This window comes from Acartia tonsa, chromosome 5 (assembly GCF_053477335.1).
Source record: "Acartia tonsa isolate MP-2025a chromosome 5, ASM5347733v1, whole genome shotgun sequence".
NCBI lineage: Eukaryota > Metazoa > Arthropoda > Copepoda > Calanoida > Acartiidae > Acartia > Acartia tonsa.
Window position 1 is genome coordinate 38,069,526 of NC_137264.1, and position 27,297 is coordinate 38,096,822.

Here is a 27,297-nt window from a genome sequence, read left to right on the forward strand (position 1 = left end):
AGTGGTGGAAATAAATGAATTTGGAACATATTTAAGAATAACTGATAAATTACTTCATGTTTTTTACAAGTAGCGTAGGAGCGTAGCAATTAAATAATTAAAACTATGCTTATGATTATGTATGATTGTTTATCTAAGATATTTTTTTTTATAGAAATGATTTTATAATTCTTGACTTTTATAAAAAGAATTTCTTTTAAGATATTAAATAAGAAATTAAGGTCGAGACGTTTATGAGACATTACTTGGCACAAATACTTTATTATAAGACTAGCGGATACGCCCCTAGAGGCCTCTAGTGGCACTTTAAATGTTTTTGTTTGTTAAAGTCTCTACGTTACTTCTTTATGTTACGATACCTCTTTATGTTACGTTGAAGTCTCCCGTATATTTTAAAAAATTACATTTTCTTATCATTTCTCTTGGGAGGGTGGTTGTACACTCCCCCAAAATAGTTATAAACCTTCCCAGAACCCATAAGAATCTACCCTGTTAAGAAGAACCCGATCGGTTCAGCGGTTAGCGAGATCCTTCGGTATAGACACACAGACACACAAACACACACACAGACATCCTGTTACTTTAGTATAAGGATATATTATTTACAGACAGCTGAGAGTTCAGGAAAAAGGGGCGCAGCAATGTATCTTATGTAAAATAAGATACATTTTAAGTTTATAAATTTCTATAAGTTATACTTAGTGTCACCGAAAATATATACATATAACTAAAAGGTGGTTCCCAGTTTGGTACAGTATTGCTAGAGATCTTAAGGGATTAGACAATGGACAATAAATGATAATAAACAAAATTACCCCTTCTGTAGTTTAAATTATGAGCTAAAAAATTTAGACACTAATAGTTAAAAGTTTAGAACCCAACTTTAGGTGCATTTATGAAATTTTGATTGGTTGGTTAGTTTTAAACTATTCACCCAAAAATTGTAATATACAGAAGGGATAGTTTTGTTATCATCATTTGGAAACGTAAATCAATTTATAGACCATTGTCTTATTCCTGAAGATCCATGCGAAACATTACGCTATATCTTATGTATTTATAACTAATAAGTTCAAAGTTTAAATTCAGTAGAATGATTATAACTTTGATAAATAAAACACAGACATAATGACGATGATACCTTTATTGTATAAAAGAATCTCTTTTACAATAATTTTACTTGAAATTTTACAATGTTTTTGTCAAAATTTTTAACAAATATAAAAGAAAATTTATGTCTCTTTTACATCAAATTATAATGACCCTTTAGAAAAATGGAAATAATACAACTCACGCAAATAAATTATAACAAGGACAATTATTTTCATGAGTAGAACAGCTTTTGAAAAGCTAACAAAACAATAGTTTATAGTATTTGAATCCATCTGTTTCAGCGAGTTTCTTTACTTCGTTTATACTAGAGTGACGGGGAATGCATAGAGAACAATGTACTTTGTACACATAGGTAATTATATAGTTGTGTTAAGACAGATAGACAGACGTTTTAAAGAGTATGCTGTGCATTAAAAAATCCCACGATTGAAAAATTTGATCAAAACTTTTTAAAATTTGAAGAAGTGCCAGGGTTGATCCTATAGGAACTCCATACAATTTGTAAATATTAAAATAAGTAAAACCTTTACTTTAAACTTATACATGATTGAAATATCCTATAAATATGAAACCTTGCATGCTAAATAGTCTTTGCTATTCTCAATAAGGCGGATTTAGTTTTCTTTGTTTTGTTAACTTTTCCTGGTTCAATTTTCTAGCTTTTTTATCTTGACTTTGTCTTTTAAAAACATATTTGGCTACTCATTTTGAATATTATCTACCAAAACAGTACATCCCAACCCCATAAAAGCTTTATTGACAATGATAATTCCCCCCTCCCCCCTCTACAATCCACAAAATATCTAACTTTACTGTTTTAGTTTAATTAAAAGTCTTTCTTCTGTACATAAATTGAATTTAGCATTGTCATATATTTTTAAATGTGCAAAAAAATGTAAAGGAAATACACTACAACTATGCTCGGAGGATATTATATGTATCATTGTTCAATAATGTGTGAGTAAGTATTTTTATCACGCAAAAAGTGTTCTTGAATATATCAGTTAGGTCACTCTGTATGTGTTATTAGTTTTGCATTTATAGTGAAAAATAGATAAATAAAAGAAAGAGAAAGATTGAGAAAAAGAGAGAAAGAAAAAGAGAAAGAGAAAAAGAAAGAAAAAGAGAGAAAGAGAAAAAGAAAGAAAAAGAGAGAAAAAAGAGAGAAAGAGAAAAAGAGAGATAAATAAATATGGAAAGGGAGCGCATTAGAAAAGTTTTTAGCGAGGGAGGCTAAAATATATCTTAAAATCAAATAGAAATTTATAAAAAAGACTATAAATTATTGGTTGTATTTTATTTGTAAGCTTTAATTTGAACAAGATTGTTCTTGGTTAATGTGTGTGTGAGTAAATTTGTAAGTCTATTGTTTTAAATGCTTCGTTTGTGTTACAAAAAATTGGTCATAGTGCAAAATTCTACAAACACACTGTACCGCGCATTTTCTCTTCCTCATTTCATTTTCCTGTGTGACTTTGAAACCGATGAATATCCACTGGATTAGAACCTGTAATGGGCCATACAATTACATACAATTTTCCACGAATAATAAAATGCAAAATGCCAATCAGTATCAATTTATTGTACCGGGTCTTTGGCATCTTGGGGCCAACAAAAAATTTCCTATTACATTTTACTATCCGCGGAAAACTGTCACCAATACGATGCGATATATAACTAATGGTTGTTTTGTTTAAAGAAATAGCTTAAAATTATTTAGGGTCAGAGGTTTTCATGAAAAGCACCAATAGATTGGTATACCGTTTAAGAAATCTTTTTTTTAAAATGAAATTCATACTACTTATTACTTTGTTCGACATATAAAAGTAACAGGATGTTCGTCTCTCTATAGAAAACTACTGAACTGTTATAGTTCTCCTATACATTGAGGCTTTTAATAGGTCCAGGAATGGTTTACAACTATTTTTATTTCGGAGGGTATCTCAACCCTCACAAGAGGAAAAGGTCCCAACCTCCAAAAATATTTATTTTTACTTTTTATTTTAGAGGCATCTAGGGACGTATCGTATCCGCTAGTATAAGATAATAGGAAGTTTATTAAGGTATCATATAAACTTAATGAGGCTAATAACTTATAATAACTGCTACTTGTCTATTGTAAAACAAATACAATACCCCTTGGTATCATATTTAGGCGGCAAGAGATAAGTATAATTAAATATAAATTACTGCCAGCTTCGCAACCAGCATATTGAGGATCTGTGTATAAAAGGGATCTGAGAAAATAGCCTAAAAGCTTTCAAAAAATAATTTAAATGTAAAAGAGTCCATTACAATCACGGGACCTATGTGAGATTCTCTTTAATAAAGGAAGACGAAGAAAGTCCCTCAATGACGTCATAAAAATGAGGGATGAGGAGAGGAGGAGTGGGAAAGAAAACCCCTAAAAAAGAGATTTTTTGAGGGACTTTCTTCGTCTTCTTAACCCTTAACGGTCGGGGGTTTCTATCTCATTTTCTATCTCATTTTCTCTGTGTGAAAGATAAAGAGCCCAAACTGCTTGACTTTTTAAGTGTGGGTATGAGACATAACTAAGAGTTGAAATTTTTTGAATATCTCCATCCTGGCGGGCACAGGATGCCAGCAAACCTGGCAGGGTCATCCAGGTAAAGAGCAAAAATATTTTTTTGACTTAAACAAAGCATTTTATCTTACCAAAATACTAAAATATCCTCTAGTAGTACATCCTCATATTCAATATAGGTGTTCAAGTCAATTTTAGGTTCCAGGTATGATCCTGCAGGTCCTGATCCTCCAGGTCTCCAGAAATCTTTAAAAGGCTCCTGTGGCCGCAATTTTTGACTTAGAGACTTCATTTTTCAAACTTAAGCTTATCTTACGTGTCTACATAATGTATAAAAAATTTCATAAAGATCCGCCGCCGTTTTCCCGCCGAACGCCGACTGCGGCGGCTGGCAGCTGCCAAGTACAGCTGCGGCCGCTGAAATTATATTTTGATATTTCAAATATAAAATTTACATAAAGATAAACATTTTCTGCAAAAAAATTTTATTCTAGGTTCAAAAATAAAAAAATTACAGCCGTTTGAAATTTATAAGTAAAAAAGGACCTAAAAACAAAGGTTGTTAAACAAAAGGGTGAAGGAAGCGAAAATTGACCTTGACTTACTTAAGGTCGGAAATTTATCATAACACAGGGGACTTGCACAAAATTTTTTAGCCCTCTAGCTCTAATAGGAACTAAGATAATAGGGGGGGGGGGCGTTGAACGCCCCCCCCCCCCCGACTGATTAAGGTGCGGCAAGGGGCCTGACTGTAAGGGGTTAATAAAAAACTCAATACGTTAAGAAGTCAGAGAAATCTTAAAGTAAAAAATAGCATTCGGACTTTTTTAGAGATCTTAAGTATAACATCTCAGCCAAACATTTAATTTCTTTAATTTAATAGGATAGTTTCTTAAAATCCTTATTACTGTTCGTAACTAATAAACCAAAGCAACGAGCATTATTTTTATAATTACTGTGTAAATTACAACAAATTTTATCGATAATGTGCTTGGACGTCCCTTTGTTTCAAACATTACATCTTCTGAAAGGCTATAAGAATTGAGAATATTGTATCTATGTTCAGATTCGATGCCAGAAAGTGTCAAAAATATGAAATTTGGTGAATTTGTTAGATTTTTATTGTATCTATGTTCAGATTCGATGCCAGAAAGTGGCAAAAATATGAAATTTGGTGAATTTGTTAGATTTTTATTGTATCTATGTTCAGATTCGATGCCAGAAAGTGGCGAAAATATGAAATTTGGTGAATTTGTTAGATTTTTCTTCTTGTATTAATAATTATTTTTACCTTTCAGAATGTCTGGGCTGCCTCGAGACAGACGCCATCCTCTAGCGGGCCGAGAGTTTTGTGACAAACAGAAAAAGTTATACCTCAGTCATCCACACATCATACAGACCAATAACGACGGCAGTATCATGTTCTACAGACCAAACCAACCAATGGTCGGGGCTAAAAGTAAATCTCGGTCTGTGATTGGCCCAACCAAAATAAATCAATCCAATGGCGAAGTGTATAAATTAGCTGAAGAGACTATAGTTAAAAAGCCCGCCAAAAGTGAAAATCGGTTATTTTGGTTTCTAAAGCGGGACAAGGGTAAAAGTTCACCCACGAAAAAGACAGAATTGCCTGTAAAAATTTCACAAGAAATGAGAAAAAACAAAGAGATTGTAAAGACACCAGCTAGAAGCAAGAGCTTTGAGACAAATTCTAGCATAAGGTAAGATTTAAACCTATTTTTACAGTAGCTTTGCTTCTAATAGTAGATTTATTTTTCCTAATACTTATAAGTTTTAGTCATTTACTTAATGATTTTTCTGTTTTTTTATTGTCAGGTAAATGAGAACAATGGTATATAAGTCTAAAACATGTATCACGAATTAGGGATGGTGTATGTGGAAATAAATAAACTCTAGAAATATGGATAGCTATTATATAAAAGAGATTTGTTCCTTTCGATCTGGGAAATGGCTAGACAAATTTATTTATCTAAAGATTTATAAGGACCTATGCACAGGTTTTAATATATTTTTAGTGAGGAAGATTTTAGAAGAACAGTTTTTTTTAACAAAATTACTTCATTAACCCCATTTAACGCTCTAAAATCTCAAGAAAAATTGCCCCTTCAAACACCCCTCATCCCCCCCCCCAAATGCTCCTCTTTTAAAATTTGCATCTTTGAAATTGTACCATTTTACCATGCTCTATCCATTTATCCTAAAGTTTATTTTTTTTTAAAAATCTGAATCCTTACATTCTTGTACTTGGTGCATTTTTATTTTAACAAAATTGCTGCAGTTCAACGTTTCAAGGTCATTTTAGCGGCAAGTAACAAAAAATAGATATAGCGGATCTAGATGGTTAAACTGGCCCCATATTCTAGAAAACTTAAAAAGGAAATTTTAGCAGAAATCTCCTATACAGGGTAGGTAGCTTTTGTTTATTGTTAAATTTTATATATACTATATATTCCAATAATGCGACGGGTAAAATCTTTAAATATAGAAAATATAAAATACTATTACCATGAACACAGTAAAAGTGTCGGAATGATTATGACGTAAAAAAAATGAGAGGCCATTATTGACCAATGGTAAAATTTATAGTGGCCTCTCATTGGCTAATTTTTTTTTACCTCATAATCAGTCCGACACTTTTACTTTATGTGCAAATTAGCAACTTCAAAATTACCACATTCATTTAGAAAATATTGAGGCAAAAATACAATTTTTTCGAAACTTAAATTGTTTTAGCATTTATTTTTATTTTAAAACTAAACTCTTGTAAGGGTGGTGGTACCCTCCCTCAAAATAGTTATAAACCTTCCCTGGATCTATGAGAAGCTAGCCTGTATAGGAGAACCCTTTCTGTAAATAACTGTCCTTGTCAAAAATTGTATTTGTAACAAAAACAATCTGCAGTCAAAACTTTAAAATATAATTGACAGATCAAGACATTTACGTCCAAAGGTAGAATATCTTTGCTAATATATAATTACTGACATTAAAAAATTTAATAAAATGTAAAAAAATATACAAGCAATCTGCATTTTAGAGATTTGTATAGCTTTTTACAATGCATACATCTTTACGTTAATGTACTGTACATCCCCAATGATAATGCACAAAATTACCACTTTAATAGGTTACAATATGTTGGTTAAACGCATGGACACTCAACTTAATAAATCAACCAATCAAACCAACCAAATTCCCAAAGTTGTTAAGCAAATGAATAAGAAAACGCCATTGTAATACTTTGGGGACTAGTGCAATAAACGGCCCAATTCCTACCCCCCCCCTTCTTTGAAAATTGTAGTCATATTGTTTAAACAAACACCCTTCAGTGAATATATTAATGGCAACAGACCTCCATACATATAAGACTTGCTGAGTAGAATTACTGTGGACAATGACACATATATAAAACATATTGATTTATAAAAGTTAAGGTCAAAACCTTGAATATGCCATATCTGTTTATTATATCCATATTAAAAGGACGCTCTACAATTTCAATTTGTAAAATGTTATAACATATATTTATCATGAGATTTATAAACAATTGGCCGCGTTTATGAAAATTTAATTTTTAACAAAGTATAGATCGTTGTTTTTACGTTTTTATGGGAATTCAAATTAATAAATGTATGCTTTTTAGCAAATAGTCTTAAACTTAACTAATCTTTAATATTTCTGTTTCTGTTTTGAAAAAGAAAACGTAGAGTATACTCTGAAAGAGACACACGCCAGCCAATGGCTAAAACCTGCCCCTGGCAAAAGTGTTGGTCTGGTTTCTTCCTACCATCCAGCAATTTATGTTTATGCATTACAGATAAACTCTGAAAAAATGTCCATTTGTATGTTTGTACAACTGTAACATCTCTTATGAAACCTAAATTTTTAGTTTGCTATTAAAGATAGATAAGCAAAAATACATCTATGTTAGACACAATTGGTATATTGATATATGGTTAATTTCTTCACCCTCAAAAAGGCTTGGACGTCTTTGGTGGGGGTAGTGTTATTTTCCTGGCAAAATATGATATTTATGTACTTTATTTGACTATTCATTTGTAACACATAAAAATTAGCAAACTTTATTAAAAGCCAAACATTTATTGTTTCATATGGACACCGTATTTTTTCTGTCAAATTGTGTGTTTTTAAGAAAAAAATTACTTATTGTTTTCAAAAAATGAATAATAATGTTTGTTCTAATTGTTCTATCTATCTATCTATTTATCTATCTATCTATCTATCTATCTATCTATCTATCTATCTATCTATCTATCTATCTATCTATCTATCTATCTATCTATCTATCTATCTATCTATCTATCTATCTATCTATCTATCTATCTATCTATCTATCTATCTATCTATCTATCTATCTATCTATCTATCTATCTATCTATCTATCTATCTATCTATCTATCTATCTATCTATCTATCTATCTATCTATCTATCTATCTATCTATTTCAGTGATCCAGAGAGTTCTAATTCTGACCTACTGCTGCCTAAAAATCAAGATTCTCTGAAATATGACTTAAGCAGGTACAACTTCTTTATTTTGATAAGCGCGAACTAGTGGCTTCGCTTCTGACTTTACAGATATGGGATGAAATTTATTTCAGGGTAATTTTTCTAAGAAAACAATTCTACCTCCACACATATCCTGATCAGATCAGTACTGGAGTTGACGAGATCTTTTGGTACAAACGGAGAAACGGACAGACATCTCATTATCCCTTTATTTGGAATACTGTAGTAGCAGTTATCTATTTCATAGGTTTAAAGATTATAGTCGAGTATAAATTGATAATCTAAAGTGGTTGATTAAGTGCATCCAAAAGTTTCTAGTGGGAAATTGGCCTCTTATCTAATATTGTTAATCGACGTTATGACATAATATTTTCCCCCTTCTTATCTTATTAATCCAATTTTTATATCTTGCGGCTATGGAAATTCATGAAAAAATCCTCCAATATAAAAACATCTGTTTTAAAAATATCCTTAAAGACAAGGAAAATTTTTGCTTTTAAATGGAGATTATAAAATATGAAAATAAAGATAATTACGAAAATAAAATAATTTTAACTTTCAAGAACTTTTCTTACTAAACATACATGTGCTATGTTCAGTGGTCCTAAATTCATAGAGAATATAATATATATGATTATAATAAAATTTTATTATTTTTTAAAAATTAATTCTATAATAGAGGGAGGGGGGGGGGGTGTTCGTCGCCCCCCCCCCCCAAAAAAAAAAAAAAACTTTTTAAAAATATTTTCTTTATAAATTTTAAAAAAATGAGTTATCTAATTCAACCCTCCCTTCCCCCCCTCTCCTGAATAGACCTTTATAGGCCTCTATTGGCGTAGCGAATAGTAAGATTATAAAGTAGATGGAATAGTATATAAATATTTAGTAGCTCCGTTACTTAAAATAAATCAAAATTATATGTGTTTGTCTACTAGAAAATTACTTTATATTTGTTTTAAATTTTAATGAATAAAGATAAATATATTTAAAGTATATCCTTGATTTGATCTTTCTAATATCTTATCTATAATGTAATCCATTTTACAATGATAGGCAAATATCAAACATTATCTTTTTATTTTGATTGCTACCTTATGATATCAACAATATCAAATTCATCTATGCATCCTGTACTTTAAGTAATAGGATGTATGTATGTCCACAGGGCATAACCCTCTAAAAAAATTGTTCCAATCCGACAAATTTAAACAAGGATGACAACATCCATAAAAGCGAAGCACTTAATCGGTAGGACAAACGGACATTTACACTTATATAGTGTCTGAACTGAATAATCAGAATATAAAAGTATAAGAGTCGAAGCAAAGTTGTAAGTAAATTTATCGAAAAACTGCTTGATAAAGGATAATGTTTATGGACATACTTACATCTTTAGGACTTGATTATAGAGTTGCTTCGCTTAAAATATTGTTGTTTGTTGTCCCAGGAATCAATATACCAAAAATCAAATCAAACGGATAATTAGATCACATAAAAATTTGTCGTTAAAAAAGTAAAAAAATCAACATGTTTAAAATGGACATACGGACATTCTGATAATGATTATAGAGTTGCTACGCTTTCTAAATCGTACCTAACTACTAGAGGAATTACCATGCAAAGTTTGAAATCGATAGGACAATTCTAAAATGCCTAAATTAACAAATAAAAGCTAACTATCTCGGACGGACGTACGGACGGACCGACCCTAATTATAGAAAAGCTTCGCTTTTAAAAATCATAAAAAGAATATGGAGTGTTTTCATAACCGATTTTGGAGAACAAATAGTTAGGTCAGGCATATAGCCACTTGAAGAAAAGTAAATAATTTATCCTTATTTATTTCTATCTCAAAATAAATACATACTTTATAAATAAAGTGAGATTTTTAGTTTGTAAGTTAAGATCTCGCTAACCTGGCTGAACCAATTATTATATTAGGGAAGTTTCATATAGGTCCCAGTATGATTTTAGGTTATTTTTTTCAATATTTGAGTTTTGGGGTGGTTTTTATGTTTTTATTCTTATATCCAATACTTCATCTTTCGAATACCCCCAAGATGTTAGGGGCGGATTATCAATCCACATTTATTTGATATACTTCTTTGTAAAACATAGAATAATAAATGTTTATAAGTTGAACAAGAATCATGGTATGTTCATAATTTAACCTAGTTGTTTTTTTGATGATTTTATGTAAACTCTAAGGTAATTCTAAATGTTATTTTCTATGATTTTATATAAACCCTAAGGTTAATTTGCAAAAACAAATGTTTTGATGTAGCATAAGATACCAAATTTAATTTGACCTTTTCTTAGACAACAATCTTTCTACTTCGTTCTCTCTCTCTCTCTTTTTTTTTCTCTTGGGTTAAATCTATCTATGTCTCTCTCTATTTCTTTTTTCCTTTCTTTTCATCTCTCTTTCTCTCACTCTCACTCTGTCTCTCTCTGTCTCTCTGTCTCTCTCTGTCTCTGTCTGTCTCTGTCTCTCTTTGTCTCTCTCTCTCTCTCTCTCTCTCTCTCTCTCTCTCTCTCTCTCTCTCTCTCTCTCTCTCTCTCTCTCTCTCTCTCTCTCTCTCTCTTCGTCTCTCTCCGTCTTTCTCTCTCTCTCTCTCTCTTTAGTCTTTTTCTTATGTAGATATTAATATAAAAGATTACAAGTTTAATGCTGATTGTCATGAGATTTAAATATTAATTTTTTAGGGTCTTTAAATCAAGGCCATACTAAAATTTCTAGGTGTTACAGTTTTGGAACAAAAAAGCAACATTTTAGAATAGCTTTTTATTTGTTTTCTAGACGTCAATATTTCTAGGGCCAATTTGGTCAAATGTAATTTCAAACACAAAAGTAAAGATTTTTTCTTGGGGATTTTATCTTTGCAGGATGGAGGTAAACTATAAGAAGCTTCATTGTAAAGGAGAACACTCAAACATCCTTATACTTTTATATAGTAATAATAATGATTTTAGGGGCACGCGAATATCACCGATCAAGAGCCAGGATTCCGGTTATTCCGACTCTGAAGAGTGGTGTCGGTCACCAAATGACTATCTAACAACCGCCGCTGAAAATGACGGCAGACGTGAAAAATCGCCGTATAAAGGCAGTGCTCCCGCCACAACGACTGATTACAATCATGGCTCCAACGTGGCGGGTTTGCAAGAACCGGAAATTTGTGGGCTATACCCTGGAGGGGCGAGGGAGCCAGATCCGTGGGGTCGGGTGAAGCGGGCATGGAGCCAAGAACAGGCAGTGTGGTCACGGGAATTGAAGGTAAACTGCATTTTTAACCTTTCAACTTAACATTTTTTACCGTTTGTTATTGGTTGTTTTTTTTTTTGGGGGGGGGGGGATGGGTGCAGTAATCGTTAATTCAAAAATACTTTGATACCATTCTTAGGTTAGGTTAAGTAGGATAAGTAAGGGTGAGAAAATCCCCTCAGGAATAGGAACAGAGCCAGGCATTGTAAGAGCTCCTAGCAAGGCTAGAAGCACCTTTTTTAAATAAAGATGTGTAGGGGGGGGGGGGGGAGTATCGCTAGTTCACCAACGAAACATTATGATTATACCTATTTTAATAAAATTCATTAAAACATCTTTTATCTGTCCAAGGATCTGGACTATGAGGACTGGCGCAGGATGCAGGACTCCAGGACAAAGGTTCTAGAATTTCTGGACAACACAAACAATATGATTCATATGCCCACAACAGCTGATTATCACACCAACAGTATTCTAGTCACTGATTATGACCTAGCTGCTAAAAGCAGCAGCAAACATAACATCAAAAGCAGTTGTAGCAGCAGTAGCATTAGTAATATTAGCAGTAACAGCATGAATAACATCAGCATGGACCCTGGCGCCAGTAAATCATCAAAAGATGAAAAATCCACGAAAAAATTGAAAAAGAAGAAACTTCGCAAAAAGGAAAAAAGCAAGCAGAAGCCGACTTTGTCTGAATCTGAAAATATTGATAATCAGTCACAGACAAAAACAGCTGGTTCGGAACAGTTTGTGTCGCGGATTTTTGTACCGTTCTCGAGTAATGTTTTCCAAGATGGCGGCGTTCAGAGTGGAGCCATTCCTGCAATTGAAAAGACGTCTTTTAATAGAGATTTATATAATGTTGAAAGTCAAGAAAATATTACAAAATCAAACAACAATTTAACAATCCGCATCCAGCCACAAATGACGCATCACACGTTGCCGCGGACTAATCCTGTGGTTGTGCGGACGCGGAGTGATGCGGCTGGGGGATTAACTGCCGTCAAAGATGATCCTACTGCTGCTGCTGATATTGGTGGGGTTAAAAGGTCAAAGAGTTTGACTGCTGCCGAGCCTAGTCCCGTCAAACAGGTTGGAACATTTTTAAAAATTCTTTTGAGGAAGGTCTTGTCTTAGGGGTCGTTATGTAAATCGAAATTTTTTTATCTACAGAGTTAGCCCCTAGATTTACATCCTTTATATCAAAATTTTATTATCATAACTACTTCATATATGAATATTATAAACCAAAATGATCGTTGTAAAATGACTTTTTCCCTATTAATTGTTATTTATAATGATTCCTATAATGAAATTTGACTTTCATAATATGAGTGTTGCAATAGAACAACAAATACAGGATTTTAATTTTTTCTATCATTCATTTGTTTAATAGTAATTTTACTGCAGACAGACCTAATTCAATAAGTTGCGGAGCCCTTTTTATGTGAGAATCCTAGCGTCTTAATGGGAAAGCATCAACGGGCTTTAAAAATTCCAAACCGAGAGTTATTATTTGGCCATATATTTGCGCCATTTATTGCCACGTAGAATAGCAAAAATACATTTTTCCCAACCTCATTCAGTAGGTTATTGAAGCTAATAATGAAATCATGTTTTTCTGTTATTTATATTTTCAAAATGACTGCATATCTGAACCAAATAGCAGAAACTTTATTGTAAGATTTTTTATTATCGTAGCTATTATATAGTTAAGGCACGTTTGTATGTCAAAGGCGTGCGACTGCCGAGCCCTGGAAAAAAAACATTGACAAAAAAATGTTTTTCATGATTTATGAATGTACAAATTTAAAAAAAAGTGATTTAATAGGTGTAATAAAATTATAGTAATTTTTAAGTTATCTTTAATTTAGTCAGAAACTTAGTGATAGTTAAATAAAGGATAAATTAACTTTTAAAAACGTCTACCTCTTACAACAATGTTAAAACTTTGCATTAGCCTGTACTATAACCCTTTTAATTTATAATAGCGTCTACGCCCCTAGAGGCCTCTAGGGGTACGTAAAATGGTTTTTTTTTGTCTTTTGAGGTGGTGGTATACTCCCCTAAACTACAAACCTTCGGCGGTTAGCAAGTTCTTTGGTACAAAAAGACAGATAAACATCCTGTTACTTTTTTTATAAAGATCTAATTTAGAATAGATGTTCAAGTAAAAATAATACATATAATACTCTATTTTAATATAAGTAATAAGTATATTCCCTTTTCCCAAATATTTTTGTAAGATAATAATTTATTAGATAATTGTAAGAGTTTTTTATTACTTATAGACAGTTTCTAATTTATTTGATTATTTAGTTATGATTTTCTTTTCTTTTTAGTTTTAAGAATGACAAAGCTTGTAAAAATTGTTAATTTTAACTTTCTAATCTAACTTATCTATAAAATTGCTAACCTCTCTAGATTATACTTTATCGCAAAAAGAATCAACATACAATTATATGTATATTTCCTGAATTAACTTTTTAATGTGTTTTTCCAGTATGGCTTTGAAACCGATTAATATCCGGTGGATTAGAACTGGTTCTCAGCTATTTTTCTTTAACATGGGCCTTCGGCCTCTCGGGGATAATACAATTGGTTTTAAGGCGTTATCCTCTTTGAAATGTTGAAAATTTGTTTATCACCCCCCCCCCCCTCGACAGATAACAACTATTTTAGGTTAGGTTAGGTTATAGGCTAGGGAGCCGAGCGCTGCGGCTAGGCAGGCCCGGGAGCCGAGCGCTGTGGGCAGTGTTCATAGTTCTGGTGGGGGGGGGGGGGGGGTACTCAAATTTTCAAAATAAAAAATTCTTAGAGGATATTCCCGGTTTTTACCTTATTTTTTTCATTTTAATATCCGCGGAAACCTGTCTAATACAAATGCAATAAATAACTATTTTAGTGGCTACATGAGTTACCATGCAATATTGATCAAGAATGCTCGAACATGCTACAATCAAAGGTAAATTTATTTAAAAATATATGTCCATTTGTCAATTGATATTTTGCATTTCAATGATGATTATCAAAAGTCTGTAAATTTAAGTTATTGGTTGAAACGTTTGGACACTGTTTTCCTAGAAGTACCAAAACTTTCAAAGTTTTTAGGCCAAAGAAATAGAGAACGTATCTATCTATATATCTAGAGCCTACAGCTGGAGGAGGAAGCAGATACCTGACCCTGGATATATCTATCTAACTATCTATCTAGAGACTACAGCTGGAGGGAGGAAGCAGATACCTGACCCTGGATATATCTATCTAACTATCTATCTAGAGCCTACAGCTGGAGGGAGGAAGCAGATACCTGACCCTGGATAACCTGTACAAGCTCCAAAGTCAAGCTGTCACCCTTTCAAATACTTTTGCAGCACTCTGCAGGTGACAGAAAAATCACGAAACCTCTGATTGCAATAATCTTGGGTTACAAATGATTTCTTATGCTACTTTTAAAAATTGCTGAAAATGTTAAAATTTGCGGAAAGGGAGGAAGACGTCAGTCGACTCCAACCCCCCTCCCCCCCTAAATTGTATTTTTAGTTTAAAAAGAAAGAGAAAAAAAATGAAAATTCAAGTTAAATAACCTTACCAGGACCTATGAGAAGCTACAATGTTAAGAAGAACCATATAGGTTCAGCGGTTAGCGAGATCCATTGGTACACGTAGACAAACAGACATTATGTTATTTTTATTAAACCAGCTTAAATACCTGCTTTTCAGGGACTTGGAGCAAATGAAGAGACGTGAGTTGACCAGCAAGGTGAAAGAGCTGGAGTCTGGCCTACAAAACCTCATGAACAGGCAAAACATACAAAAAGAATATAATCTATAAAATATAGATGTAGCAGCGACTAAACCTCAAATTTAAGCCCGTTTTGATGCTTTGATTTTTTTTTATAAAAAAGGGATTGCCATGTTTGGGTTAAATTCTAAATTTGTAAAAGATTGATTTTCTGAAACTTATGGGCGGCTGACGCGAGCTGCCAAGCCATACAAATTAGCGTTCATTCTATAGGTCAATTGAAATTTCTGATACAGATTTGTATGAGAATCTACTTAACATCTCACTGTATCTGTTTGTCTGTCCATCACGATAGAGTTGAATTGAGAATTCCAGTAGAAAAATGCATTTTTTTTCACTGCTACCATACTAGTAAAGCTACCCTTGTAAACGTTATTTTTTATGGTTTCGTGATTTTCTTGGAGTTTTTCATATCCTCTCTCTTTTTTTCATTGTTATGAGAACTGAACATCTACTCTATATTTCCCTAAGTCTGCTTGTCCATTCTATGATTTTTTGTGCTTCGCTACTTATGGATGTTATCATTCTTGTTGTTTTATATGTTTATACTTGATAGGCACAATAGTTGGAGGTTTCAGAGCTACCAAATTGATCTAGTCATTGCTGAACTTCCTGGTTTAAGGTAAGACAGAATAATAAAACCGTTTCCCTCAGAGTCGAGAACTGACTCCAATTTTTTTTTTTTGAGGGGGGGGGGTAGCTTTTTACTTTTGGTTAGCTAAAGTCATTGCAGGTATATGCTACGAAGGGTAAACTCCTCGGGTATTATGTCAGATGACACCCAGCAGACAACCAGTGCTTGAACGATCTTTGTCTGTTTGTCTGTAATGCATAATTATGTTTTAGAATAACAAGCAAAGGGAAGGGAAATGATACATTGATGTCTGTATCTCAAAGAATGTTTCATCTGCTACATAAGGTAAAGTATCTTTTTAAAACAATAACAAAAATCACGAAACCTTTTAAAATATAAATTAGGATTTTATTGCTGTAAATTTTTTTGCGTGCTGAATTTTTTTTTTTGGTCTCTGCTATCTAAAGTAATTTCTAAGCTGGCCTTTAATTAACACAATGCCTAGCTGTAGGATGATTTAAAATATTTTCACAAAGGATAATTCACAGTATTTGTTTATAAATATCTTTCGGTGAACCCTTTCAGTCTATTGCAGTTTAGCTATATCCTAGTACAACTTAAATTCATACTGTTATGCGTGTGCGTATTTAGATGAAGATTATGGTTTCGCGTGGGGTAGCCTCCAGAAGTCAACAGGATCTAGTCAATATTTTACAGGTAAAATATTTCAACATCTATTAGCATTACTTTTAAGAAATAGTAAAATGTTAGAAAAACACATTTTAATAAGGCAGGTTATGTTTTGCAGTTGTTGCATTTGAGTTTATATGTAAGCTGTGTCACTAAGTTATTATTTAATTTTGGGCTATGGGTTTAATTAGGTTTGGTTTGTTGCGGCAAGTTGAAAAACCCCGAAGCCTGAATTAACTGAAATTGAATATCAATCATTTCATCTCAAATATTTTATATTATATATTTTTCTTTAAAAATAGATTTACTTACACAATTATAAAAAAAATCATTCAGAGTGAGGGAATTATCTTTTAACATATTTAGGAGTATGGTGACATGTTTACAAATTTAATTGAGGCTCTGCTCACTGATATAGTAAAGGAAAGTTTAGATGTGTTGGGCAAGTGCAGAACAGAAGCGTGTCTCAGGAAAGGATTTATATCAATTATAGAATAGCTACACTATCTAGGGATCTTAAGGGATAAGATAATGATGTACATCCCTAATAATGATACACGAATCTACCCCTTGCGTATATTATAATAAGTGGGTAACATACATATTTAGCCACTAAACTAAATGAACCAACAAATCAAAATTCAATAAAAGTCCCTAAACTTGTTGTGTCAATAAATAACAAGTTGATATAAAACTTTGGGGACTGGTGTAATAACCAGCAAAATTACCTCCCTGATTCATAATACATATGAATGCATATTTTAAAAAAAAGAAATAAAAATTTCCCATTTTTTAGAATATACAGGGTGTCCAAAAAGTAGGAAAATATTGATCTGGTCAGAAAACAATATGGCCAAACAAACTTAGACAATTAGTAGAGTAATTTGAAAAAAATAGCCAATTTGGACCAATTTTTAGCTCTACAGACGCTAAAATCACATTTACAGGGAATCCCAAAGTTAAATTTGACAACATTTTAGTCCCGGGTTGTCCGGACCGTTATATATGTACCACATATGCCCACAGATAAAACACAGGATTTAAGCCAGAAAAAAACGTTTTTTTTTCGGACAGTATGTATAGGTTGGATAAAAGTTTGATAAAAAAATATTTTTTTAAATTGTGAAAAAATGGGTGTTTTTTAAATTTTTGTTACCTACCTCCATAGATAGCTAGATATCTAGACATCCAGGGACTCTAAAACTTTTTTTTGGCCATCCAGCATCCTTGAATTACCCAACGGACCAAAATATAGAGTATTAACAAAATCGAAGAGGTACAGAAAAGTGGTACACTTGGCAAATAATGCACCATATAAAAGATAATATTAAGTCTGATCTTTTTTTAAAAAAATTATTTTTATGTCAAAACCTTCTGCAAATACTTGGCAAACAAACTTCTAAAGATTACATTTACTGAAATTGCCATAAGATGATAGTATTAATATTTGTTTAATAATTTTGTAAGCTTTTTATAACTGCAATAATTGTAAGTTAGAATTTAATAATGTTTTTAATATAATCCAATTATGACAGAGACTCTCTATGCCTGATATCAAAACTCGGACTGGAAGGAAACCATATTTGCCGCATTTTTGCCCGTGAGGGCGGAGTTGCAGCCCTTATTAGGCTGCTGGGACCTACCTCGCCATTTCCACAACATGGCGCGGTTGTGCTTAGAGCTTTAGGTACAGTTTTTTCTGGAAAATATCAAATGAGGAAACATTTATGTACACAGATTTGTTAGGTTGTTATCAAATTATCTCAACATTTTTTTGTTCGCACTTTAAAACCAACTTTAGAATATGAATAAAAGATAACAAAATTATGAATGTTTTTCCAAAAAAATATAAGAAATAAAAAAAAAAGATATAGAGTTATAATATTAATTGCTTGATTATACTGTGAAGATACCCCCTTCCTCTCCAAAATAATATAATAAAATATTTTGTAGTGTTATTAGTAAGATTTTTCCTAATAAAGTAGTAAACCCACTCTAAAATTAATCTTCTTAATAGTTCCAATGGTTTGGCTAGCTTTTCATGCTTATAGAAAACTTAGAAACTTTTAAAAATTTCCCTAAAAGCTAAGAATATACAATTTCTGTAAATTTTTAGAATAATATTCAAAGATAACTAATGGACATGTTTACATAGGAACCATTTGTTGTGTGGAAGAAAGTATAGAAGATCTTCAGCTGAGGGGAGGGTTAGACATCCTAGCACAAACCCTGCGGGAATCCACGGAAACTGTACAAATGGAGGCTGCAGGAAATTAGATTTTAGAGTGATAAAATAATTTATTTACATTTTTTAGCACAGAAACCCTATCATTAATTTTTTAAGTTTTATCTCTCTCCTTTTTTATCTCTTTCTCATTCTCTGTCCCTCTCTCTCTCTTTTCTTTCTTTCTTTCTCTCTCTCTCTCTCTCTCTTTCCCCAGGGTACAATATTAAAAACAAAGCTTCTCTGTAAATCAAGAATGTAAGTATGCATTTGTTCTGCTGTCTGACTTTAAAGATTCGCTATTATATATATTGAATAATCTTGTTTAAATATATGATCAGGACACATAAACTTATTATGACTCTAAAATCTGACAAACTTGTGCAGGAGTGATGGCCCAGATCACTAGCCCCTGGATAGAGAACTGTATAGATTCTACAAAGCTGGACGAACACGCCTATGATATTGTCAACTCCCTAACTAGCCTGGCGGGGCGCACTAGGTTCACACAAAAATCTTTATTTAACTAAATTAAATGTTTTTGTTTTAAGTTTTTTTTAAAGTTTTGGTGCTTCTCTTTTTAAAGTTTTAATCGAGAACTGACCCCCTTACCATACTTTTAAAAATAAATTGATAATATGGGGGTGGGTAGTTTTTTTTCCTATGCCTAAACTCTTGCAGAAGGCCCAAATCCTGCGGGGGCCTATACTTGCTTTAGTTTTGTGTGGCTAATCAGTACAAAATATGACCTAACCTATTTCTACTTAAAGTAATAATAAAATATTTCAAAATTAGGTGTTCTTAATTAAATAGGGAAACAACAAAATGTTAAATACACATTTAGAAAAAAATGAACAGACAGACGGCTAATAATTTTTAAAAGTAAAAAACTTAAACCATAAAGATTTTGTTTGTCAAAGGTCAAGCGAGACATTCTTGTTATGCGCGGCCGCGCTGGCCAACCTGAGCTACCAGTCCCCGCTCTTCTTGACCGCCATGTCCCAGCTGGACGCTGTTGCCCCACTCCTCACATTTGTGTACGGACGTGTGAGGCCGAGTATTTATATTATGGATCAGGAAAGTTGTGTATATGTTCATTGGGTCAAGATAAATATTCTGATAATCATCTTAGAATCTAAGAATCTTTAAAAAAATAATCATAATAATCAAATAGCACTTAATTAACATTTTTTCGGCAAATATTGTCTTTAAAAATGAAAAAATCTTTAGCCTTTTATCTATTTTACATCAGGATCAGTATTCAACTTTTTTTTATTATTTCATAAATGAATCATTAAATATCCATTTACTATGGAGTTTTAGGTATAAGACAATGTAAGATAAATTGATATACAATTATACATACATCCCTAATTATGATAAACAAAATTACCACTTATGATTATTAATTATTTGCAAAGTTTGTACACCAATAGTTTTGAACAAACACATTAAACTTCATTTTGGTGCCCAAAGTTTTGAAAATCTTGGGTACTAGTGTAGTTTTAAGTTTAACATCCTCCTCTCCCGGCCCATAAACACATTGCAATATATGAACTAGGTTGCCACTATCCTGGCAAATTTATCCGCTAGTCACCACACTAGAGAATCACTTACTAGACAGGTAAAATTATGTATTGTATAGCAGCTACTAGATAATCACTTACTAGACAGGTAAAATTATGTATTGTATAGCAGCTACTAGATAATCACTTACTAGACAGGTAAAATTATGTATTGTATACCAGCTACTAGAGAATCACTTACTAGACAGGTAAAATTATGTATTGTATAGCAGCTACTAGAGAATCACTTACTAGACAGGTAAAATTATGTATTGTATAGCAGCTACTAGAGAATCACTTACTAGACAGGTAAAATTATGTATTGTATACCAGCTACTAGAGAATCACTTACTAGACAGGTAAAATTATGTATTGTATAGCAGCTACTAGAGAATCACTTACTAGTCAGGTAAAATTATGTATTGTATAGCAGCTACTAGAGAATCATGCACTAGACAGGTAAAATTATGTATTGTATAGCAGCTACTAGAGAATCATGCACTAGACAGGTAAAATTATGTATTGTATAGCAGCTACTAGAGAATCATGCACTAGACAGGTAAAATTATGTATTGTATAGCAGCTACTAGAGAATCATGCACTAGACAGGTAAAATTATGTATTGTATAGCAGCTACTAGAGAATCATGCACTAGACAGGTAAAATTATGTATTGTATAGCAGCTACTAGAGAATCACTTACTAGTCAGGTAAAATTATGTATTGTATAGCAGCTACTAGAGAATCACTTACTAGACAGGTAAAATTATGTATTGTATAGCAGCTACTAGAGAATCATGCACTAGTCAGGTAAAATTATGTATTTTATAGCAGCTACTAGAGAATCACTTACTAGACAGGTAAAATTATGTATTGTATAGCAGCTACTAGAGAATCACTTACTAGACAGGTAAAATTATGTATTGTATAGCAGCTGCTAGAGAATCACTTACTAGACAGGTAAAATTATGTATTGTATAGCAGCTGCTAGAGAATCACTTACTAGACAGGTAAAATTATGTATTGTATTGCAGCTACTTGTAGTTGTAAGATTACAATTCATAAATTATCATAGAGTTGAATCGCTTTTTATAAGTTAACAAGCTATTTAGACAATAAGGTTGTACCTGATCGGTCTAAGAATCACTATTTTCAAACGTTAAAATATTAGTAAATGAGAAAAAGTTGAAAAATGAACAGTTAAAAATGGACATTCGGACTTAATGGTAATGATTAAAGAGTTGCAAAGCTTTCTAAACTGTGCTTAAATATTTCAAGAATCAACCTGCTAAGCTTAAAATCTATAGGACAATTCTAACATGCCTAAATTGACGATTTCAGCTATTCCTTACGGATGAACAGACATATTGGCCTACCCTAAATATTGAAAAGCTTTTAATGATTACATAAAAGTTTCACTTTAAGAATACTTTTTAGTGTTGTTTGTTCTTGTTTAGGATTTAGTACCTGCACTGCTTTTACTTTTGGCCGCAGATCCTAACACCCCAAACACGGCTAATTCTGCCACAAACGGCGGCCTGGCTGCAAACCCAGCCGTTACTGTCAATACTACCGGCGGCGGCAACATATCCTTGCCTATTCTGGCGGCTACGCAACGAGTGCAACAAAAAGCGGCCATTGCAATTGGCCGGCTGTCTGTGTATCATGATATTTGTGTGTCTATAGTTTCTGGCGGCGGCCTGGAGCGGCTGGTTGAGTTAGCCGTTTGCCGAGCGGCTAGATTAGACAGTGATTATACTCTAGTGTCCGTTGTAACGGCTGTACGTAAAGTAGCGGTTACTCTAGATATTCGTGTAGATCTGGATCGGCTAGGAGCCACTAATCTTCTAGAATCTGATATATTACATTCTCTGAAATTATATAGTCCTTTACAAGAGAGCTTTGTATAATAGTATTTTTGTTTAATGTTTTGTTGAAATCAAATTAACAATTGTTAACTATTAAATAAAAATTATTAAAAAAACAACATTAATTAAGCAAAAGCACTTATAATATAAATATTTTTTATTTTATTTTAAGTGATTTTATATTTTTTATTAAAACTTATATTTATTTATATTCTATATCTAAATTTGTAATATTGTATGTCGTACAAATGTTCAGTAATAATATAATAAAAGAAAAAAAATATTTTATTAAGGAGAAATGTAATTAAAGTTATTTAAGATATAAGGTAGTGGGTTATTTATGTATTTGATAGTTATTTCTCGCATCGTATTATAAACGGCTTTCCGCGGATATAGAATGTACAATTATGAGATTAAAACTAGTTTTTTTTAGCCCCGGGGTGCCGAAGGCACCGGCTAAAAAATTGGTTTTAATCTTATGATTGTACATTTTTATATTCGTAGAAAGCTGGATATAATACGATGCTAGACATAGTTTTTTCGTATGGATGAGAACCGGATCCTATCCACCGGATTCGAATGAATACGAGAAAAATATTACATAATTCAAATACCCTCTGAAATTTTAGATCTTTAAGTACAGTATAAATATGCAAAAGTGGTTTGATTGTTGTTTTTCTCATTGCGGTTGATATAGAGAGCAAATAATGTTTAGAAAGTTTTAAAATGTTTTATAAAAACAAGTATGAAAATATTCATAAGTAGAAAAATATTATAGATGGGCAAATGGACAAAGTCATTAACAAGCAATTGCCAGTTGTCTGTTAAAAAAGAGAGGAAGAAATAAAAAACATGACAGAATATAATGTAAACTTCCTAAAAATATTTATATGCATTCTGTTGCAGGGTCGATTAATTGGAGAAAAAAATCTAACTTCAAAAATATGTGAAATCCAAAATTAAAGCTACGAATCCTATTATCTAAAAAAACAAAAGTTCATTATAACGACGGAAAACTAATTTTGATAGCAAAAACTTTGAAAATCGGAACAAAAACACCTAAGCTTTATACTTTAAAAAAGGGCTAATAAGCTTCTTTAAAGCAGTCTGGCCACCATGGTTGTTTTATACTTAAATATGAAAAATGGTTGACAAAAATCTTCAGCCGTCCATCTTTAACAGGAGACAAGAAAATAACTTTTCCCAAAAAATGTTTCAGCGAGACGGACGGACATCAGACTTACATTTTTTATAGAGCCGCTTCGCTACTTAAAAATGAAATAAAATGCAAAGTTATCTATCTAATATTGAATTATATATTTAAAGAAAATATAGTCTAAGAATATTTATATACAGTCAATTTCCAAAGTTTTAAAGGTCATTCATATAGTCATTTCTATTCCAAATAAAGCCATCAGTCTTGACATAATCTAACCAGCAATGGTTGTTGTTGTAGTGGTTGTAGTAGTTGTGGTTGTTGCCAATGCAGCATTCAGGGGGAAGAGGATGTTGCATGGCAGAGTCGAGAATATCAGAGTACAGCTGGTGGTAGAGGCAAAGCTAACAGCAGACTTAAAAGAATTTTTTTTTAATAATTGAAACCCTTAGATTTACAAATTCATTGAGGCGGTTTCCCTAACAGTGCTTAGTCGAACACTGAATCCCCTTCCTTTATTTGAAATAAATTGAAATAGTGAGAGGGGTATTTTAGGTCAGGTTTTATACTGTACGCAGTAGTAGAGATAGGAAAAAGTATGGGGAAAAATTTAAAATTAAATCTAATGGGATAAAATTACATTCTGCAACTAAAAATTAACTTTATCTAAACTTTGTAAAAATATGACATGTATGAAAAATGGAGATTAGCACTCGATAAGTCTGGAAAAGGTAATACTTACACAGGTGTTGAAGCATCTGATCTTGGCAAGAACAAAGAAGAAGAATCTGTTGCTGGATTCTGCTTTTTCAACAGCAGATGCATCAGTGTGGATAAGTACAACTGACAGCACAAGGAGGGCAGCAATCAGATTCTTCAGCATCTAAAGAGTTTAAACATTAGTCACTAGAAAGGCATTAATCACTGAATAGTATCCAAATTGTTCAAATATTGGCCACCCTCTTTTACATATTATTTAATATCTATTTAGCTTCACTGAAGCCTCCCCCCCCCCGCCCCATTATTCTTGAAAAAAGAAGATATGGAATAGGGGGTGATTGGTGCTTTATCCTAAACACATTTCTTGACCACATCCCTCCCTCTAAAATGCAAGTTTTTAAAAAATTGTTTCTAATCTAATCAGTACTATCCCTTCAGGGATCATCTATACTTTATTTTTAATTAACCTTAAATAATCATCAAAAATGAGGTTTTTTAAAAAAATTTGTGGTTTCAATGCAATGAGGAAACTATTTGATAAAAAATTATTTTGTTGCAAAAGAAATTGCAATCATTTGATTTATATAATTGGGTAGTAAATATTATTCTGCAATTTGAAACTAAATTGTAATATTTCTTACCATTAAAATGATAGTTTACCAAATAGATATTTGACTAAATGATAACTATTAAAATCTTTTCAATCTTTTATACTCTTTTACATTCTTAGTTTGACGCAAGTTTAAATTGCACTTGTGTTTTTATTAGATTCTTTTGTTAATTTTTCAATGAAAGAATGAATTTATAAGTTATGGAAACTGGATTTATGAAAGATTTTATTACAAATTTTGCAACAATAATATGTATAATGATAATTTTTTCATTTGGGCTTTTCTTATATCAAGGCATTCAGACGATTCCATAAATTAATTAAATAACTTTCAATCAAGTTTCAATTATCATTTAAATTTTTCATTACTAATGGTATTTCTATTTCTTTTAATTTCCCTTTAAAATTTTGTTTACTTTCCATTTAGTATTTGCTCTTTTAGCTTAAATATTTAGCAAAGATTAAATCAATGAGCAACGTAAAGAAATATATATATTTCATATTTGATTTTTTGAAAGGTCTCTGCTGCATTATGTCTTCACCTGCGGGGAGCCTCTGGGGGCAACTTTAAATTTGAAATGAAAATAATATAGGGGATCAGAATATTAAGGTTGGAGATGGGAAGAGGGAAATAGTCCCAAAACATCCCAGGATCTATGTAAAGCTCACCTAAAGAAGGTGTATTAACTTTTTTTTTCATAGCTAGCCGGTGCTTTTAGTAAGTAGTAGATGTAAAAATTTTCATAGAATTCAGATATGCAATCGTTTTTTTTTGTAGACCTCTTATTTTTTAAGTAATTTAAGTTTAAAAGAAAAAAATTAAGTCGATTTTAAGGTACTAAAACGCAACAAAATAAAGGAAAAAAATGGCTATTATGAACAAAAATAGTAAGATCTTTAATTTGACACCTTACTTTTTGAATTTTGTCAGGTAGTTATTGAAAAAATTGATTTTTTTAAACCCACGAGAATAAAAACTTTGAACTTAATTTTATCATTTCACAGGTAAAAAAAATATGGGTTCATATATACCTTTAGAATCAGAAAAATATTACGAATCCATTGTAGGCAAAATTGAAAAAAAGTAAAAAAATACAAAATAAAAAAATGGCCTATTGTATTTTGTTGTACATGCAACACTTTCGTCATCCCCTAGTTACCCCCTCTTTTCCCCCTTCCCATTTTTATTCTCAATTAAAAAAATAAGGTGGTTGCCTGTATAATATAATATAATATTTTCATATAATTCCTTTTATTGTAGTTTATAAACTATATTGTAAACTTTTTATTTCAAGTTTGCTTACAATGGATTTGTAATATTTTTCTGATTCTAAAGGTATATATGAACCCATATTTTTTTTACCTGTGAAATGATAAAATTAAGTTCAAAGTTTTTATTCTCATGGGTTTAAAAAAATCAATTTTTTCAATAACTACCTGACAAAATTAAAAAAGTAAGGTGTCAAATTAAAGATCTTACTATTTTTGTTCATAATGGCCATTTTTCCTTTTTTTTTGTTGCGTTTTAGTACCTTAAAATCAACTTAAATTTTTTTTAAAAAACTTAAATTTTTAAAAAAAAACTGAAATTTTTTTTTAAAAAACTTAAATTTTTTTTTAAAAAACTTAAATTACTTAAAAAATAAGAGGTCTACAAAAAAAACCGATTGCATATCTGAATTCTATGAAAAATTTTACATCTACTACTTACTAAAAGCACCGGCTAGCTATGAAAAAAAAAGTTAATACACCTTCTTTAAAAACTTATTTCATTAAGAAGTTAGAAAGATCTTACATACATTAAAACCTTACTACTTTTAAACTAAATATAATTATTCAATTTACCTGTTTATCTTCTACCAGTCAGTATAGATGTAGGGACCAGAGCTGCATTTATGGGTAAGAGGATATAGCAGGGCAAGTCGAGAAGATCAGGATGCAGCTGGTAGTAGAGGCGAAGTTGACTGCAGACTAAATATTTTTTTTTAAATTCATAATAGATTTATAACCCCAAATGGGCAGTAAGACACAAGAATCTGTCAAATAAAAAAAAGGAATTTCTAGCATCTGTACGTTTTTGTTAACATTTATTAATATAATATGTTTCATTCTATAAATCTCAATTGCGGCTTCGCCTCTAGCCTCTAGGGGCTGTTCAAGAGGTTTAATCAAACCAATTTTTCGTATTTTAGATTTTAAAGAAAAATTTAAACAAAAACTTTTTTGGTGGGGGAGAATTTTTTTTTTTCTCAAGAAAATAGTTATAAACCTTCCCAGGACATATGAGAAGCTACCCTGTAAAGGAGAATCCAATAGGTTCAGCAGTTAGCGAGATCTTTCGCTACAAACAGACAGACAACAAACAGACAGACAAATAGACAGACAGACATCGTTCTACTTTGTATTATAGATAATACAAAGGAAATAATAAAAACTAACTGCTATTTCATATTAATGTAAACATTCCAATCAACAATATGGCCAGATTGTTCCTCCGCTAAAATCCTATTGGTCCAATCTGGAGAGTATTAATCTAGATCTTTAATATCTATTTATAAAAACTTGGGTCTTGTTTAGCTATCCACATTTAATGAGAGGTTATTAAAAAAAACA

The 27,297-nt window shown here is 31.8% G+C and overlaps 1 protein-coding gene and 1 long non-coding RNA gene across 2 annotated transcripts in view; one reads left to right on the plus strand and one right to left on the minus strand.

Annotated features, from left to right (window-relative positions):
• LOC145319433 (uncharacterized) overlaps positions 1-22,291 on the plus strand; it is a 48,463-nt gene extending 26,172 nt beyond the window's left edge. The window contains exons 2-18 of the mRNA XM_080161572.1: positions 4,957-5,379; positions 8,146-8,217; positions 11,179-11,482; positions 11,822-12,565; positions 14,379-14,438; positions 14,754-14,857; positions 15,197-15,277; positions 15,835-15,900; positions 16,125-16,197; positions 16,504-16,569; positions 16,909-17,009; positions 18,075-18,229; positions 18,698-18,806; positions 19,149-19,268; positions 19,687-19,841; positions 20,326-20,390; positions 21,788-22,291. Of these exons, the coding sequence (XP_080017698.1) occupies positions 4,958-5,379; positions 8,146-8,217; positions 11,179-11,482; positions 11,822-12,565; positions 14,379-14,438; positions 14,754-14,857; positions 15,197-15,277; positions 15,835-15,900; positions 16,125-16,197; positions 16,504-16,569; positions 16,909-17,009; positions 18,075-18,229; positions 18,698-18,806; positions 19,149-19,268; positions 19,687-19,841; positions 20,326-20,390; positions 21,788-22,240 (3,150 nt within the window). The 5' untranslated portion in view covers position 4,957 and the 3' untranslated portion in view covers positions 22,241-22,291. The remainder of the gene's footprint in view (positions 1-4,956; positions 5,380-8,145; positions 8,218-11,178; positions 11,483-11,821; positions 12,566-14,378; positions 14,439-14,753; positions 14,858-15,196; positions 15,278-15,834; positions 15,901-16,124; positions 16,198-16,503; positions 16,570-16,908; positions 17,010-18,074; positions 18,230-18,697; positions 18,807-19,148; positions 19,269-19,686; positions 19,842-20,325; positions 20,391-21,787) is intronic.
• A 1,207-nt stretch (positions 22,292-23,498) lies between these two features.
• Positions 23,499-24,850, minus strand: LOC145319434 (uncharacterized). Its single transcript, XR_013879843.1, has 3 exons — positions 24,716-24,850; positions 24,097-24,237; positions 23,499-23,769 (listed from the first exon to the last, which is right to left on the minus strand). It is a non-coding gene; the product is annotated as an uncharacterized LOC145319434 (long non-coding RNA).
• Between the last annotated feature and the right edge of the window lie 2,447 nt (positions 24,851-27,297).